This window comes from Metarhizium album (assembly GCF_000804445.1).
Source record: "Metarhizium album ARSEF 1941 chromosome Unknown scaffold_8, whole genome shotgun sequence".
In the NCBI taxonomy this organism is placed as follows: domain Eukaryota; kingdom Fungi; phylum Ascomycota; class Sordariomycetes; order Hypocreales; family Clavicipitaceae; genus Metarhizium; species Metarhizium album.
In genome coordinates this window covers 589,306-607,285 of record NW_024467582.1, presented here as the reverse complement: position 1 = coordinate 607,285, position 17,980 = coordinate 589,306, and the positions used below count along the sequence as shown (strand labels likewise).

Genomic DNA, 17,980 nt, shown 5'->3' with positions numbered 1-17,980 from the left:
TAGACGTGGTGTTGGACCTCGTCGTGGCCGAAAACTCGGTGTGTACGGTCGACAATGTTGCCCACGACAGGAACGGCGTGGAAATGGAAATGGACATGGAAATGGAATTCATGCATGTTGAGATCAAGACGCGCCCAAGTATGAATTATACGCCACTCCGTTCTCTCCTCCTCCCCCTCCGTCCGTTTCTTTCTTTCTTTGGTTTCCGTTCCTTGTTCTTGCAGTTCTCAAGCATCAGAAACGGATGAGGAGAGGTCCTTTCCCAGCCACCAAGCTGCCAAGTGTCTTCTTCCCTCCCCCCATGCCAACCTGTTGAGCCGGCCCTCGGTGAAGTGAAATCTGTGCCTGCTGACCTCCCTGGAACCCAGGCGTTGACTCATAAACTTGCGCATCTTTCGGGGATTCCACACGGTAAATATGGCCGATTGGAAGACGTAAAGTGTCGAGGGTCCGGACATCGGACAGAATGACCAAGGCCAGACGCCCATCACGCCCTGGCACCCGGCGGTCCACTGGTTACTCGGTACGGAGTAGGTGCCAGTAGTCAGCAGTATAAGTAGGAGAGACCCCGGTCACTGATTGATAGGAATCGGCATCGCGTCCCCGAAAGCGTAACACCCCCGTCCTAGAAGTCCATGTTCCATGCTCTGGTTGGCCTGCCGAAAATGGTCTCATATCGGCGCCGGCAAGAGCCATTTCTCGCTTGTACATGGGGGCAGGGTGGAGATGATGGTCAAGGAGTGACTGATTGATAAGGAATGCATCCACACCAACGTCATGTACCGTGTGCGTCTCGAGCCCATGGCAGCGGCTGTGCCAAGAGGCCAACAGAGTGGGACGGGGCACTTGTTTTTGATATAATTACCGGGCCCAGCTCAAGCACTTTTGTCACACCAAAAAAGGATGTGGCCACACCACACCATTTTGTGTGGTATGCCACCTTTTGATCTCGGCCCGGGCCTGACGGCCCTCTGATGCTCGTCACGGCGTCAAGTCGTCGCAAATTTTCTCGCGTGCAAAATGTTCATGGCGTGAGTTTGCAGCCCCTTGGTTTTGGCCATGGCAGTGTGCCTGGAAGAAGAAGAGACCCGGTAAACAGAGAATAGACGAGGAATAGTAATTCCCAAAACCTGCCAGTTGACGCCTAAATACCCTACACAGAGTCTTGCATGCATTGTGCTCTAACGAATCAATATTGTAAAGCTGCAGCAGTGTTCGACATGGGTACCGTTCCTTGTCTAAAGAGAAGACGGGCCCAACTTGAAGAGCGAGCTCGCCGCTTCTGCATCTCCATCAGATGAAGCCGTTTGAGCCCGACTATTTGAAGGTACCGCTCTACTCGTCTTGTAGATGGAGGCCGTACTGGTCTGAAGAAGCTACACAACAACGGGTTTTGTGGCTAGCTACCGTCTCAATTTCGGTAGGAACAGCGGATACCAGGTGAATGGAGGCGCGAGTTGCGGATGCCACTATTTCGAGCGAGAAATTTCCACGCTTCTGTTCTGGAGTGAAACCGGCGACATGGTTGTTGACTTTGGTCGCACGAGTACATGAGTATTAGTACTATGAAATAGCGTCGTCAAAAGCCCCCGGCGTTGTTCTACCTGTTTCGGGAAAACTGCTTACCGTAGAACCGTTCAGCGCGCTTTTGGTCCTGAAAGATATGCTAATGCACATGGCAAACTCATCCTCGGTTCGGCAGACGCTGCCCCGGCCGCGATTTCGCCAGAGGCCGGCTGGACTGAATATCTGTGTGTGGCGGTAGCAAGTTCACCATGTCGAAAAAGAGAAGTACGATCAGTTGTGAAGCCATCCGAATCGACGAGACATGTGACAACACCTCCTCCTCGCCATACCACGACGAACAGCGTTGGTCTTCTCGACATCGGCCGTCTTCCGTTGAAGCACATCTACGGGTCGAGGCTTCGAACGCCGCCGTGGCTAGATAGGCCTTGCGCCAAGTCATGTAGAGCACTTGACTCAACTCGAAGATTAGTACAGGATGTAATATGGTACAGCCGTGGATACTCACCTTTTCCGCGCAACCCTCCCACATATAAAAAACCAAAGAGGCGCACCGGTAATCACTACACCGCGCGATGCATCGTGCCATCTCCGAGACATTGATAGGGGGTCCCGTGCCCCTCTCGCTCTTTCAAGCGCCATCGAAGCATATCATGAGACATTTGCGGGCATTCGAAATGGCCGGCTGCTCATTAGTCGTACTTGGGCAAGACTGTGCCTCGGGTGTCCCGACTCGCGACTGCCGAGCATCAATCATGCGTTCGTTGCAGGAGAAAGTTATCTAGGCCGCGAAAAAGGTGAGAGAAGGATGGGAAGGTCAAAAAATTCGCCCGGCATTCAATCGCCCGGAGGAGATGGCGCCACAGTATGTTGAACATGGTCATTGCAATCCGCCGAGTGGAGAAGGCGGCGGCTGGCTTCAACATTGTCGTTGCTGGTGCACGTACAATGACGTCAACCTGCAGCCGCAGGCGCCAATGCATCTGGCCATCCGTCGTTGCCCATGTCGAGGAGTTGGTCTTGCGGACAGGCAAGGTCCAGAGTCTGCCGTCCAAGGTGGTGACAGAGTCACTGGTGACATTGGGAAACGCGCCAGAGGCGGGGAGGAGCATAAAAACATGCCGTTGGCCTTGTTGAAGTATTTAGTCACTACCAAGTACCTGCGTAGTGTGCAAGTTTCTGCTTTTGCCCAAGTACTCAAGTACATGACTGACCCGCGTCGCGTGACGCGACTGTGACCGTCGTAAATATGATAGCATGTCGGTGGGTCCTGCGGTCCGGTTCTGGTTCAATCAGCTGGACAGGCTCGACCCCGCCTCGATTCTAGATGTGTGCATCAATGGGAGTTGTGCCATTTGTGCATTGACCCTCCAGAGTCTAGACGTGCTTGACTCCTTCTCTCCGGCCTTTATATTGCATCTCGTCGTTGACGGCGGAGCCTCAAACCACCTCGCGCAGCCGCACCCCCCCGAGAATAATTACCCTTCGGCAGAGTAGACAACGATTGGCCTTGTCCTCTGCGTGTGTTCTTTTTTCTTTGATTCTTGACCCGGGACCTGCATCCAACTCCCCTCGCCGAGCTCGCACTTCCTTCGCTTTGGCCCCTGACGAAGGGAAAAAAAAAAAAAAACACCAGACGCCCGCCGCAAACATTATCGCCAGCCACCACGACCATGAGAGTGCAGGTCTCTGTCCGCCCTGCCCCCACGCCCATCCCTCGCTGAAGCCAAGAGTGACAATGCGATAAGGGAAATCAAACCACCTCATCGCTGCGCCGAGGCCTGCATTCATCACGCCGCGTCGTCGGCCTCGGCGTCGTCGTCGTCGTCGTTTGTCGCGCCTCGCTCGTCTCGCCCGCTTCCACCCTTGATTAGTAACAAATATTTGTTATTATTCTTGCTTATTCTGTTTTTGCGGCTCGCCGTCGGAAAAAACCAGAGAATCCCGCCATCCTTCTTTTGCTCCCTCGCGATAGCAACACCATAACATCATTTCGCCAAGGCCCTTCACCCCCAGACAAAGAGACAACAACAAAGCGCCCTCACACTCACGGCGTGCGCACCAGGAATGTCGTCCCTCGAGGCCAAGATTGTGGTCCTCGGCGCCCAGGGCGTGGGCAAGACCTCCCTCGTCATGCGTTACTGCAAGGGCGCCTTCAACCCTTCGCAGATCACGTCCACCGTTGGCGCGAGCTTTCTAACCAAGCGCGTAATCGACTCCGACTACGACACCATGGTGCGCCTTCAAATCTGGGACACAGGTCCGTGACTCTTTGCCCCCCCCCCCGTCCTTTGCTCTGTTGTCCCCCGTGGCGCTGCGGCCGCGACTCTATCCCGCCGTCCGTCTTGCTTCCTTTCGCAAGTTGCTGACGCCCCAAAACAGCCGGTCAGGAAAGATTCCGGTCCATCTCGCGTCTGTACTATCGCGGCGCCAACGCCTGCATCCTGTGCTACAGCATCACCGACGCGCAGTCCTTTGCTGAAATGGGCGTCTGGCTCACCGAGCTGCGCCGCAACCTGCCGAGCGACGTCGTTCTGCACGTCGTAGGAACCAAGGCTGACATCGTGGCCCGTGACCCCTCGACCCGGCAGGTCCCCTTTGAGCGCTGCATCGCCTACGTTGCAGAAAATCTAGCTCCTGGACTGGGCAGCACGCCGCCGCCGACGGCCACGCCGCTCAACGGGCCCGGCTCCATGCCAAGCGTGGAACCGCGCAGTCCAAGCTCAAAGCGGAGCTCGGGATTCTGGGCCCAGGAAGTTGGCTGGGACGCGTGCCACGAAATCAGCGCCGAGAGCGGGGAAGGTGTCGAGGAGGTCTTCCGGGTTGTCGCCAGAAAGCTGGTTGAGCAGAATCGCAAGATGCAGCAGGCCCTTTTGCTGGCCACGGCCACACCAGGCACTCCTGGCTACGAGGCCGGCATGGATGGCGGCTACTTCGACGGTTTGAATGCGAGGGGCAGTTTTCGTCTAGGCCGCGACAGGCGGAGCTGGTTGTTTTCTCCCGGTTTCTCCCCAGCTGTGACGGTTGACCGAACGGGCGCGACGGCGCAGGAGCAGCACGAGCCCGATGAGGCGTCAAAGGGTCGGCGTTCATGTTGTTAAAGTCACGACGATGACGTCGTAATGTGGACAGTGGACGCGGCCGTGTTGAACCAAGGCGATTGTTTACTTGGATAAAGGCCGAAAGGGGAGGGGAGGGGAGGAAAGGGAATGAATATGCAGGAATGGAACCAAGTATTCGGACTGGGCCTGGAGGGAACCGCTAGATACCCCCTTTCTTTCTTCCCCTTTGAGTCATGTATGGTCTTGGGCTCTTCATTCGAACTCAGGTGATGCCCTCTTGATGAGACTTCTTCCTCTTTTTTTGTTTTTTTCTCTGGTTTTCCTGTTTTGCTGTTCTAGGTTTTTCGGCGGCTACTTTGATTCGCGCCTCGCTCTGCGCTTTGCCTTGGTGTTTGTTCGTCTCCCTTGCCTTTCCTGTCAAACCTCTGGCGCGGTTATTTCATGTTGCATGGCCACCTCGTGCCGTGATCTCCTTCATGCATGGCGTTGGATGAATACTCTGATTTTCGATATTTCCCGTGTGGACCACGTCTATTCATTAACGTCTGTCAAATTTGGCATGCGTTTTTTTGTTCGATAAAATACGAGCTGGAGGGCTCAAATCGCAAGAACTTTGGCCATTTCATCAAACCATCAAGCGCATGGTTTGTTACATCTGTGTCAAAATGTGACATTTGTTGCCAACTCAGACCAGTCGGTGCACCGTTGGTAGATAAAAATCCCCTAGTAGCGAATTTACGCCCTATCCCTTCTTCCAATCAACATCATCATCCACCGTGGGCAAGCCTGGAATATCCAGCCCCTCGATTTTATACTCCAAGCCCATATACCCATCACTCACAACCAATATGTCCACCTTCCTGGCCTGTCCGCCGACCGTTTCCGGCAACTTAATCAACCTTCTCAATGAAGGTGTACTGCCTGGTCCCAAAGACTTTCCTGCCGGCGCGGCCCACGTTGCTCTCTTCACGGCAATGATCTCATCCCTGACCATGTCTACGACAAGGATGAACCAGCCTTCTGTCTGAGCTTTGGGGAATCTGGGAGCATATATTCGAGCTTCTTTGTCGGCCAGGGCGTTGATGCGTTTGATATTCACCGTCACAGACAGAGACGTGACGTCTGATGTCGAAATAGACACATTAGGGAGGAGGGACACTGCGCGAGCCAGACGGGAGACTTCTTGTGGGGACTCAAGTCCGAGCCCTTTTGCCAGCTGATGAACTTCGCTCGATTTGAGAACGCTGAGTTTGCTGAGCGGCGTATTGTTCTTGGTGGACTCGGGTTCAACACCAGGAAGGATAGACACGACAGGGTCCGTGGGCCAGCGGGCGCATTTGATGCATTGTAGGAGGCTGATCATTTGCAAACAGGATGACAAGTAGCCCAGTTCGGCGAGGACATCGATAGATGCCTGGATAATACGAATAGCTTGATCAAGGACAGATGTCTGGTCGCCCACGTAATCCGTGATGGGCAGTTCAATTCTCGACATGTGCGCTTGAAGTAGCAGGAAGGCTTTGACATGTGGATCCCACATGGGCAGACCAAAAGTGTGCCCAGAATACGGCAAATTTGAGGAAAGTGTGTCGTTAATGAGATCTTCGTTATGGCGAACGGGTAACTCGTCGTATTCGATGGCGCGGGACATCCACGACAGGACATCGAGGAACGAAGCCTGCGCTTTTGCATGCTTCACAAGGTGCCTGATTGTTCTGTGGGAAAGATAATAGTAACTCATAATCTTTCCGAGAGGTGTGGGATCTATGTCTCCGTTAGGAAATAACTCGACACACTTGGACTCGGCAAGTTCCCCGAGAGATGTGTTGACCATTTCGATCATATATTCGTTGGCGAGTTGCTGTGCAGCAATAGTCGAGTGTTCCTCAGCAGAGAGCTCCAGCCCATAGTATGATGGGTTTTTGTGTAGTCGACGAAAGAAGAATGTCCAGGTTAGGTAATCTAGAGCATCCTGTTTTGTGACAATGGTCTCGGCAGAAACTTCAGCACAAAGATGGTTGTCAAGCACAGTGTGCAGCAAAGATTCAACAGGAAACCCAGTGTGGAGGAAATGCTTGTAAAAGTCTTTTTTAGAGTCTTGGGTGAATATTCTCGCGACACCAGAGTTGTCGAATTGAGGGCGGCCCGCTCGACCGAGCATCTGCAGAACGTCTGTGAGGTCCATATCCTTGTATGCTTCTATTTTAGCGTCGTAGAACTGAGTGCCCTTCACGACGACCAAGTGGGCAGGCAAGTTGACGCCCCAAGCCAAAGTGCTAGTTGCTACGAGTATTTGGATTTTGTTGTTGAGGAAAAGCTCTTCAGAGAGTTGGCGATCCGACTCGACCAGGCCGGCGTGATGGAGACCGATGCCGAAATTGATGGCCTCCTTGAGGGCATCGTCTTTAACACGGGCGAGGTTCAGCTGCAGGTCTTCTTCATCCATGCGTAAGAACCGTCGGGGATTGTCTTCCATGCCACAAAAATTGATCAGGTCCTTGGCTGTGAGACGCGTTTGTCGTCGAGAAGCAACAAAAACAATGGCTGGCTTGTCTGGACTGTGATTTTTTATGGCTCGGAACGTCGGGCGGTTCATCGACTGCATCAAAGGGCAGAAACCACGGATTTCGGGAAAACCATCGATGTATAACTCAAGTGGTACAGGGCGAACGGAGTGCTTAAAGTTGAACAGCCCTTCTTTGACACCCAGCCAGCTACCCAGATCGGTAGCGTTGGCACAGGCTGTCGACATTCCGAGGAGTCTGACTTTGTTCTTTGTCGACGATGAAATGTAGTTCATGCCTAGTCAACATCAACAAGGGCGGCCATATACAGGGCCAGAAATGTGGGTTCTAGTACTTACGTGATACAATGATCTCCAGAATAGGGCCGCGGTCGCCAGCGAGCAAGTGTATCTCGTCGATGATGACCAAGGAAACCTGTCTGACGTATCCCCTTGTTTGCCAAGAGCGCGAGATACCGTCCCATTTCTCAGGGGTGGTAACGATGATATCCGCATCCTTGATGGTCCTTGTATCTGGAGTATTATCACCAGTCAACTCGACAATCTTAAGTCCCAATGGTCGAGCAAGTCTCTTTCCCCAGTCCTTGACTCGTTCACGAACCAGCGCTTTCATTGGGGCAATATACACCACTTTAGATTTGGGTCTTTCCCGGAAAGCCCACCACATGGCCAGCTCTGCTGCCACAGTCTTGCCACTTCCTGTTGGAGACCCGAGGAGAACGTTGGCTGGTGTATGATACAGGGTGTGGAAAATCTGTGTCTGCATAGGATTAAAGAATTGAAAACGCTGCGCGTAAATCTCTTCCAAGCCGGGGTTCTTCAGGGCCGAGATAGGAAGCGGCTGTAAGTTAAGAAGATCAGTGTAAACACTTTCGGTGTCCGGCCTGATGAGGTGCTGAAAAGACACTGGGGTGACTGTCTCTGCACCAAGCCATCTATCAGATACGGCTCGAACGTAAATTTGCGTTGGAAGGGGATCCGATAAAGGAATTGTGAAATTAAGTTCGTGGTCGTCATGAAGCTTTCTCCTGTTCAGAATAAAGAATTCGTGATGATAAATCTCTGAAGTTTCAGAGTTCTCAACCCAGATGTAGAACGATTCGGATGTTCCATGTATCTGGTCCTTCCACGAGAAATCGGGGATAACGTACAACTTTATCCGAAGTACATCCCGGTTCAGTGGTGCAATTTCAGCTTCTACATGAACCGTCGGAAAATGGCTCAGAAGTCGGGAAATAGTCTTTCCAGCGCTGTGATTATGTACCAAGCCTCCGATCTCAGCAGGGTCCATTTCCTTCATTTTCTCCATGGTCAGGTTTTCCTTCGTATCAAGCTGGTTCAAGACGGGCTTGGGTAAATCAAATTGATGAAGTGGATGCTGAAAGGGCCAAATTCTCTTCTCAATAGACTTTGACAAAGTCAGCAGGACTAGACATTGGTGACCCCATCTCCTATTAAGCGCTAGCATGAACAAGGCTCGGCAGATACGGCCAGACTGCTGGGCAACATAATTCATGTCATTGGATAGTGCAAAATCGTCAGGCTGTTGTCTAGAGATGTATGATTGCAACAGAATGTTGGTCTTGGATTGCGGTGTGTCAATGCCGCCGTCGACATCGCAAGGCACAACATCATTCTTCAGATGCGCCAGTTCCTTGGCTTCAGTATCTCTCGACTGGACATTATCGAACTCTCCACTCATACTAATCATCTTGAGGACATCGGCCTCAGTGGCTTGCGGCTGCATCATAGTGTTGAAAACCTGAATACTCGTATGAAGGATGTAATACTGACTAGCAATTCGACCGATGTCTTTGCTGTGAAGCTCCTCAGTCCGCTCGTTAAAAATAATCATCTGACACTGCTGCAGAGTTCTGGCGGCTTGGATGGCTAGTTGGCGCCGTCTCTGCACGAGAGTTGGATCATCACGAATTTCGGCCCACTCAATACCGTATGCGGTTGGACTTCTCTGCATTCGAACAAATAGATATGAGTATCCTATCCATTGGACCGCATCCTGGATAGAAGTCACTGTTCCCAGGGCAATTTCAGCATTGAGGTTATCAACAAGTTTGGTGGAAAACTTGGACTCGATCGGCTGCTGCTCAGTGATAGCAGTCAAGTAATGTTGAAGCTTGTCTTGAGTAGTACAGATCATACCGATGCCAGTATCTTCGAACTGCGGCCGTCCAGCTCGACCGAATATTTGCAGCACATCCAGGATTCCGAGATCAACAAATTTACCATCCTGGGCGCTGTAGACCTGTGTACCTTTGATGACCACAGCGGCAGCGGGTAAGTTCACACCCCAGGCTAATGTAGCAGTGCAGCAAAGCACTTTCAGAACACCTTCTCCAAAGAGTCGCTCCATCAGATTCCTGTCAGCCCTAGCCATACCAGCATGATGGATTCCGATTCCTTTAGAGAGAAGGTCGCGAATGTCCTTGGCCCGGGATGACTTTATATCGCGGGAGGCTTGGTCGTATTTGGGATGTCCGCTAGGATCAAAAAGGTCCATGCAAAACTGCTCGATTGCCTTTTGGTGAAGCATCCTTGCAGTAACCATAGTATCTCGCCGCGAATGCACGAAAACCATTACTTGGTGGTCTCTCTCCAGCATCTGCTTGACTTTGTCAAAGGCAACATTGTCCAAGTTCTCTTTGGATTGCTTTGACCCCGCTTTGCCCTTGACAGCGATAAAATGCTGCTCAAGCGGGACAGGGCGAAACGAAGCATCAAAGTAGAACAGGCCTGCGTACTTGTTGACCTTCAAAAAGTCGGCCACATCAACGTAGTTGGGGAGCGTAGCACTAAGGCCGATGACTCGAATAAGAGACTGTGTGCTCTCAACCTGGCGTTCAGTTCGGGCGACAAGGGATTCTAGAACCGCGCCACGTTCATCATGCAACATGTGAACTTCATCGATGATTAGAAGACGCACTTTCTGAACCAGCTCTGTATCTCCAGTACCCTTTCTCGTAATGACATCCCACTTTTCTGGGGTAGTAACAATGATTTGAGTTTGAACAATTTCTGATTTGGTGAGTTGCATATCACCAGTGTACTCGCGGCACTTGATACCTAACCAGGCAAGACGCTTGCCCAGCTTTTCAGTGACCTCAGCGGCCAAGGCTTTCATGGGAGCCACGTAGACTATTTTGAAGTTGTCAATGTCAACGGTGAACTCGGTCGTTTCGGGGTTCTCGCTAGGATTGGGGTAGGCATGCTGGCCAATAGTGTGCAAAATTGTCAACATGGCCGCATCGGTTTTGCCCTATAGCCATTGTTAAAGGTGGTTTAAATTATGATGTAGAAATGGCTTTAAGATGGTCGTTGACTTACGGCACCAGTGGGGGCACAGATAAGCATGTTCTCGTTTGTCTTATATCCGACGGGGAACACGAGGCTCTGCATACGGTTGAGATTCTTGTAGCCCTTGAAAGTGATCCGGCACAAGCCATCAAGATCCGATATAGCTACCAGCTTCTCTCCAGGACCGAGTGTACCTTTGCGGCCTGCTGGAACAAAGTACTCTTCATATTTTTCAAACTGGCGACGTTCGCTGCCGACAGGCAGGCCATACTTTTTGCCGGAAAAGCTCAGCGTATTCCCGGCCTGGTACGATCTGTATACATGTGGATACTGTGGTTCCTTCTTGGATGCAGGAGATAGCGAAGAAGTTTTGTGTTCAAAGTCCTGGCGTATCAGAGCAGCCTGTCTCTCAGACTTGTTCAACAATCGAGGTGCAGTAGGATGTCTCTCGACTTGGCCTTTCGTCTCAGCCACAAGAACATCCCTTCTGGACAATAAATCAATGACAAAATCGAGATGACCGAGCCCAACCAGATCGGTAAGGTGCGATTGAAGCTCATAATCAGGCTCAGCAGAACCCAGAAGGCTTAAAATCTGGCTTTGGAAGACATCCGGAGAGAGGTTGTTCTCGGCGGCAATCCCAGCTGACGTGTCAAAGAACCGATCCACGGTCTTTCCCGCCTCTGCATCGCCGACTCCGTCAACTTCAACAAAGTCGCTGCTATAGTCATCGTATTCGGTGTCCGAAATAAAGTCCCACACGTCCCGACCATCGCCCCCCAGGGAGAATCCTTCAAGGTCGTCATCGTCTTCGGCATAACCGTCCTCAGCTTTGGAGACGGTGGGAAGGTTGAGATTGGCGATTGCCGCTTGCATCGCTGCAAACTGTTCTCTCCATTCTGCTTCAGCGGTTATCAAGTCCGTAGACGCCATATTGCGAAATGTGCAAATCTGAAGAGGGTGCCGTTGTGGGTAAAATAAAAGTACGGAAGCACAACGCCCGACAGACGGGATGAGTAAAGAGCAGTTAGCTCCAAGAAGAAAGAGAGCGAGACTGCTGAATTTGAAGTCCCGACTGTCTCTCTATTCTGTACAATAGAATCAAGCATCATGATGCTCCAGAAGAACAGTTGAGTCACGCCGTCGGCCGGACCTATGAAGTTGCTGACTTGCAACATGCAAGGAAGGTGCTCCTGCCGCCCCAGCTCAAGGACCTCGTCAGTTAACACCGTGCCATTGTCGAACTCGCACTTCTGTCCACAGAAAGCGGGGCATGTGACACCGACGGTCGTCGATCTCAAGTGCCAGCGGCTCCAGGTCTCAGGAATGCCGGAACTCGGCGCTTTAAACGCTGAAAGACCCGACGGTGACCGCCTAGTCCTGGCCAGCTAACCAACTAACCAGTCAACACCATCTCTCAACTTAACTACCTCCTGTCTCTCTCCTGGCCTCGCATCATCTCCACGCCGCCGTGAGCCCCCCGCGTCTCGCTGCTCCTCTGCCGTCCATTCTCACCCATCCAACTTGTCGACTCGAAACCCAAACCTGAACTCCAGCCGTCGCTATGAAGCTGTCCTACATTGGCGTAAGGCTATTGTCACATGTCGCCCGACATTCCGCCGGCGCAAATACTCACGACGTCTACAGATCATCAGCTACGACACTAGGGAAGGCATAGATCCCAAGAACAAGGAACCCTCACACGAACTTGCTGTCGTCAAAGACGTCAGCTCGTATGGTTTGCTGACCAGAAACAAGTTTGTTCTCCCCTTCCCTGCGTCCACGTCCCACGAAACCGTCCACGGAACCGACATCTTCTGACCAGCCCTTCCTCAGCTATGCCCAATTCATGACCTTCTTCGCCAAGCAGTTAGCAGAAAAGGCAAAGCCTAACCAGCGGCAAGACGTTGCGCAAGATGCTCAAGGTAGGGACCAACGCGCAAAGCCACTACATTGACCGCCAGTCACAAGACCTTTGCGCTTACTCGATACAAGATTTTGTCTTCCACATCTATGCCCACAAATTAGGCGTCTGCGGCGTCGCCATCTCCGATGCCCAGTACCCTTCACTTGCTGCCCACAAACTTCTCGGCAACGTCGTCAACGAGTTTCTCGCAAAGTTCCCCTCTAGCTCATGGAAGGACCTCACTGCGTCCAGCCCTCGGGCAGAGGTCAAGAATCAGCTCGCTCAGTACCAGAAGGAGCTCCAGCAACAGCTCGCGCAATACCAGGATCCTGCGCAGATAGATACAATCGGACAGATTCAGAGGGAGCTGGACGACACCAAACAGGTCCTGCACCAAACCATCGAAAGTGTGTTGGGAAGACAAGAAAAACTAGATGAATTGGTGAATAAGAGCAATGACTTGTCCGATATGAGCAAGGGTTTTTACAGTACGTGTCATCCTGCGCTGCGCATGAATTTCGGAATGCTAACTCAGGGGACTTAGAGCAAGCCAGAAACACAAACAGATGCTGTGTGGTGATGTAAGAGGGCGACAAGAAATCCAGGCAGCTTGCTCGGCCTGCAATTTCTGTTCCGTAACCAACTGGTGGGCTTGTTGGTTGGCGCATTGGCAGACTCGCGTTTATATACACTCGAATTATGATCTTTCGTTCAACAAGCCGCTGCTATGTCTTTTATCGGGGGTCCATCGGTGTTTCCTATGGCATGGCAGTAGTCGGGATTAGAAGTCATGCAGGACCACCCCCAGGAGGTCAGCACGTGTACAGCTGTTCCAAATCTTAGGACGGGACATGACACAAACTAATAAAGTCTTCATGCTGGAGTTAAACCGTTTTCTCCCTGTTTTCACACGCCTATGCGTTAAATCGTCTGAAAGGCTATTGCTAGTAGAGACTAATCCCGAATGTACTGCTCAGCTAACCTTTTGCAGAGTCCAGTATAGAAAATATTCCCGACTATATCAGAAGCCAAATGCAGTGTACATACATATATATATATATACATATCCCAAGCCCCTCAAACAAAGAAAAACGCGTCCACCATTTACAACAGACTGAAACCGAATACAGAAAATGAAGACTGTTGAGCGAAGGTTGCATGAACTAGCCTTAGATCAAGACACGTCATGATCAAATCGATTCCATGAATGGCTCCCTGTAATGATTCCTTGACTTTAAATCCTTCACTTGAATGGCTCTTCGGCGCCAGCCGTCTGATATCCCCCGAGGATGACAACGATTATTTTCGAGCCGAGTACTGGTCACCCCTCTAATAGAACCGCCCATGCCAGCTTCCAAAACGGCAGGTCATAGTCCTCATACGCTCTCCAGCACCACCCACTCGCTTTTCCTACACCCTGCGGAGGGAGATGACGGATCTACCCTTGGATCAACCAATCGCGGTGTAGAGCTCTTCGTCTCAGCTATTCGCTTTCCTTCTGTTGGGTGCATTTGTAGCGGGCCTAGCATTCGGCGCTGTTCGCGAGATACGCTGATTTGACGAGCGATAGATATCTTGACGGCGTCCTGCACCGCTTTGTCTTCATCCTCGTCTAGCTCTTCCCCCAAGGGACTACTCGGGCTTGGGCTGCCCTGGAAAGCAGGTGTGGAAGGTATGGGTGCCGTGGTGGCTTGTTGTAGTGTTGGAGGGCATTTCTTTGACTGCGATGAGTTGACTATTCTTTGAGAGTGGCCCCTGGCCGGCGGAGGGGATAGTCCACCTTCTTCAAGATATTCATCCGACAGATCAAAGCTGCTGTTAGTCGGTGACTTGGATCCTGAATGTTTGTGCGTCGGTGACCGTATGTGGAACCTGGATCGGAGATGTGGTCTGTGACCTTGCTGGGAGATCCCGCTGCCGATACTAGCTTCTCTTCCCTTAAGGGATGCTAGTCTCACTATATGTGATGACTTTCCTTGTTCTCCATCGCGGGCATGTGAATCCGTAAACGTCTCCTTCGAAGGTGTGTACATAATGCCAGCGGATGTATTCGACCGATGGTGGAACTTTGGCCGGTTTTTCCGAGTTGCTTGTAGCGGCTCGAGTCTCAATGAAGGAATCGGTGGCAAGTCTCGGTCCACGCTTTGTTTACGTCGTGTGCGCGAGACTGCGCTCCGGTGGCCAGGGCCAGCAGCCTCTTCGCGAAGTGCGCGTATCTTATCCTGTGTGACTTGTCGACGGGCGAGGAGAGATGTCGCACTGCGGCGTTCAAGAAGACTAGCAAACATGACACTATATCTATCCAGGGTGATGTTTGGTATTTCAACGTCAAGAAAGGGCTCCCCGCTAAAAGTATTGATGTTTTTACGTATAGGTTCTCGTTGTCGAGGACGCGTGCCGTCCGTAGCGGTTTGTGTTTTGGCCGGAGGTGAAACGACTTGGGGATACCATGTCGGTTCAGAAGCCATAGGTTCCGTAAATGATCTTCCGAGGGCCTTTGGCTTTGGTGATGGATTGGCTTCCCGAAAGTCAGTATGTCCCGGTCCACGAAACCCCGCTGATGTTGGCGTTCCGCGGGTCGGTGTTTCGCTGGGGGTGGTAACTTGATCTGGAGAATCCATGGCCCTATCACTATTCTTGACTCTTTTCGACCTGGATCTTCCAAAAATACTCCATTTACGAGACTTGGATCGAGAAAGCCCATCCTTTGTTTGTTGTTCGTCTTGGCTACCTCCCTTGCCGGCCGTAACAGTGGTTGTCACTTGAGGTTGCCATCTAGTCCCACAGGAGCCACGTTCAGGAGAGGGACTACCAAGTGCCATTCCTATAGGTATAATGCCTGTTGCATCTGCTTCGCTTACGTCAAGTCCTCGAAGACCAGTCACGGCTGAAAATTTCTTGTCTGGAGGCGATCTTGACAGAAACGTTCCTCTGCGCATTGGTCGGCGGTACTGCTGAAGGCCAACAGACGCAATGTTCTCTGCATCTGTCAGGTGAGTTTGTTTCGATATATCTGGGATGATTATGGTCTCGATGGCCGCGGGTCCTCTTCGATGATTCAATGACGACGACCGAGACATGGACGTGGCGCGTCGAAGACGATCCATCTATGCATATAGTTGGCAGTGTGAGCAGGGCCTCGTCTTCCAAAGGTATTCCATGCCACATTGAAGGATGCAAGGGAGCCACAAAGCACTGGAGGTGGCTCAGGGCAGCCTTCGCGCAGCTCAGTCTTGTTCTCCAAGAGTCCTGGTTGGGTGGTGCATCAGACACACTCAGGAACCACGCAATGTGGGCAAGCTGGCCGCTCTTTTTATAAATGACTTGTGCGTTTGAGCGCTACCTGCTGCCCTCCTGGCTGGTATAAAACACCTTGGCTGGCCGGAATTCGTTATGCGGACAAGGCAGGGCCGTTGGCGCTGTGTTGCACCACGTAGGTTGGATCGAAGATTATGATGAGGCTTGAACCGTGGCGGGCTGGAGAAACAAGCGGCAAGCAAGCAGGAAACCATGAGTGCCTGATAAGAAGACAAACAAAACCGCGAGATGGAATGGGGATTACAGAGGACTTTGGGGGCGAGATATCCAGACCACCCACAGACACGTCACCAAACGAGCCCACTCGGTCCCCGTTGATACATGGCATAGCCGTTTCCTTTTCCTTTCCCCAGCTTGCAGCTCGGGGCCCCGACGCAGGCTAGCTGGACAAGCCATAGCTAAACCATATTCCACTCCGTCCTGCGATGGGCAGCTTGAGCCGCCCGCTGGCGGGAGCGGATGGCTGGCTGCACCAGTGACGCCACGAGCACCTCAAGAGCCGCGTGTTTGAGATTGATGGGACGAGTATCCTGGATTCCTGGCTGCCCAGCCCACACTGGGGCGCTCTGGCCAAAGAGAAGAGATCCGGCACCGAGACTGACTAAGTTTGCCTGTTGTACGGAGTAATAAGTTTTGCGAAGACCCTGCAACCCATGGCCAAGGGGAAACCAACGAGGGTGCATGTGGGCGCATGTATCCGCGGAGCTAAAATTGGTCGGGAGCAACAAAAACAAGTACGTACGTATAAACGCTCTGGAAAGACTGCCGACAGGAAAGTCGGTCTGGCTGGTGTGAGATCCGTAAATGAAGGGGAGCTTGGGGGTCTGCTACATGCCCCCCCCCCCCTTCTTCTCCCCTTTCAAAGTTGGCGCCAGGTTGTGAGCTGCAACTCCTGAAGTTCAAGTATTGTGTGGCCAAGATAACCCCACGGTACTCCGTACTTGCTGAGGCATCCGAGGACGGGTACGGAGTGGGGGGCCAGGGGGGATTCATCGAGATGCGAATCGCTTGCCGATGCATTACACGGCTGTGCGAGAGAGAGAGAGAGAGAAAGAGGGAGGGAGGGAGGGAGATGGGGATGTTGAAGCGGCCAGATGACCCGTGGATTGCATTTTGCATTGCCACAAGCAAGTCTCCGGCGCATGGCTTTGCCCTTGGCCTTGGCCAGGGAGAGACTACTGATTCGGAAGGCATGGGTCGTCCGGCAAGAGATGGGTGGTACTTGCCTCAGTAGTAAGTACCGCCGCCTCTGCCACTGCCATGTTTGAGCGTCTTGCGCTCCGATAGAGTGGCAACATGCAATGCAAATGCAGTCTTGTGAAGCAGATTGGGTTTGCCATGATGCTCCCTCGCGCCTGGTGCGCAGTTCTGCCTGTGTTATTGCCCGGCTCCTCGAGTATTGGCCTGCGTTGCACCGTCGGGCCGGAATGCCAGATTGCGGAGACTAAATCGGCAAGGCGCACGACTTTGCAGACATTTTCTGCAATGCGCACACTCGGGATCTGATACAGGAACCACATGTCGACTGCAGAACGCAGGACGCCTACGCCAAATCCCCTGCAACTGATGCAAGTTCGCCGGCAAATGATGAGCTGCATTCAATGACTAGGCGGCTTTGTGTGCCTTGGACGTTTCACAAATCCTTGTCAACGACTGACCCTTGGAATGCCACCAACATCGCAATGCTTGCCCCCCCCCTGACTGTCAAAAGACAACTCCGAGACTCTGGGCCAATCGATGCCGAGACCATTATCGACATGGTGACTCGTTTTTACCGCGGGAGACGTGGCAGCAAATGTCTCATCTTTGCATAGATCGCCCTTTGTTCAGACGTCGATTGCCTGGGAATCCCAAACTGTCAGGGGCCAGCCAGCACACGCGAGCGAGCCTCTGTCCTTAATTGGAAAGTTCTCTGCAATCAGGCCTCACCAGGAATGCAGTGGGGAGCCAGTGTTTTCGACGCTTCCTTGTGCAAAGCATCACGAACTGCGGATATATATATACATATATATATTATATTCGACAGCGACTCACACATAAACAGTATCGAGAAACCATGGCATGCGATCTTTCTGAAGGCCAAGTTCCGTCACGTCGCCCAAGGCCACTGCAACTTCAGTCGCTTATATCTTTGAGCGCTGACACATGCCCATCTATCTCTAAGAGTTTTGGCAGCAAGGACGGGTCCCAGTTTAAAGTTGACCAAGGTCGGATCTACGAAGATCAACAGCCCCGCCGAGATCTCGGGACGGTGGGTGTTATTGCGCATTGCCTACTTACATACCGGTGAGTAGAACGTACATATTACGAAGCTGAAGGGGGGGGGGGGGGCTG

General features: G+C 52.2%; 4 protein-coding genes across 4 annotated transcripts; 2 read left to right on the top strand and 2 right to left on the bottom strand.

The window, feature by feature from the left end:
- Positions 1–3,591: 3,591 nt before the first annotated feature.
- MAM_03974 (Small GTPase superfamily, Rab type) lies at positions 3,592–4,625 on the top strand (the record flags this gene model as incomplete). Its single annotated transcript, XM_040822773.1, has 2 exons — positions 3,592–3,784; positions 3,907–4,625. 2 exons carry the CDS (start codon positions 3,592–3,594, stop codon positions 4,623–4,625), a joined length of 912 nt encoding a protein of 303 aa, XP_040679279.1.
- Positions 4,626–5,328: 703 nt separating this feature from the next.
- Positions 5,329–11,355, bottom strand: MAM_03973 (activating signal cointegrator 1 complex subunit 3; the record flags this gene model as incomplete). Its single annotated transcript, XM_040822772.1, has 3 exons — positions 5,329–7,388; positions 7,450–10,384; positions 10,453–11,355. 3 exons carry the CDS (start codon positions 11,353–11,355, stop codon positions 5,329–5,331), a joined length of 5,898 nt encoding a protein of 1,965 aa, XP_040679278.1.
- Positions 11,356–12,338: 983 nt separating this feature from the next.
- On the top strand, positions 12,339–12,843 carry MAM_03972 (Longin; the record flags this gene model as incomplete). The annotated part of the gene is made up of 2 exons (XM_040822771.1): positions 12,339–12,735; positions 12,818–12,843. 2 exons carry the CDS (start codon positions 12,339–12,341, stop codon positions 12,841–12,843), a joined length of 423 nt encoding a protein of 140 aa, XP_040679277.1.
- Positions 12,844–13,704: 861 nt separating this feature from the next.
- MAM_03971 (uncharacterized protein) lies at positions 13,705–15,408 on the bottom strand (the record flags this gene model as incomplete). The annotated part of the gene is made up of 1 exon (XM_040822770.1): positions 13,705–15,408. One exon carries the CDS (start codon positions 15,406–15,408, stop codon positions 13,705–13,707), a length of 1,704 nt encoding a protein of 567 aa, XP_040679276.1.
- Between the last annotated feature and the right edge of the window lie 2,572 nt (positions 15,409–17,980).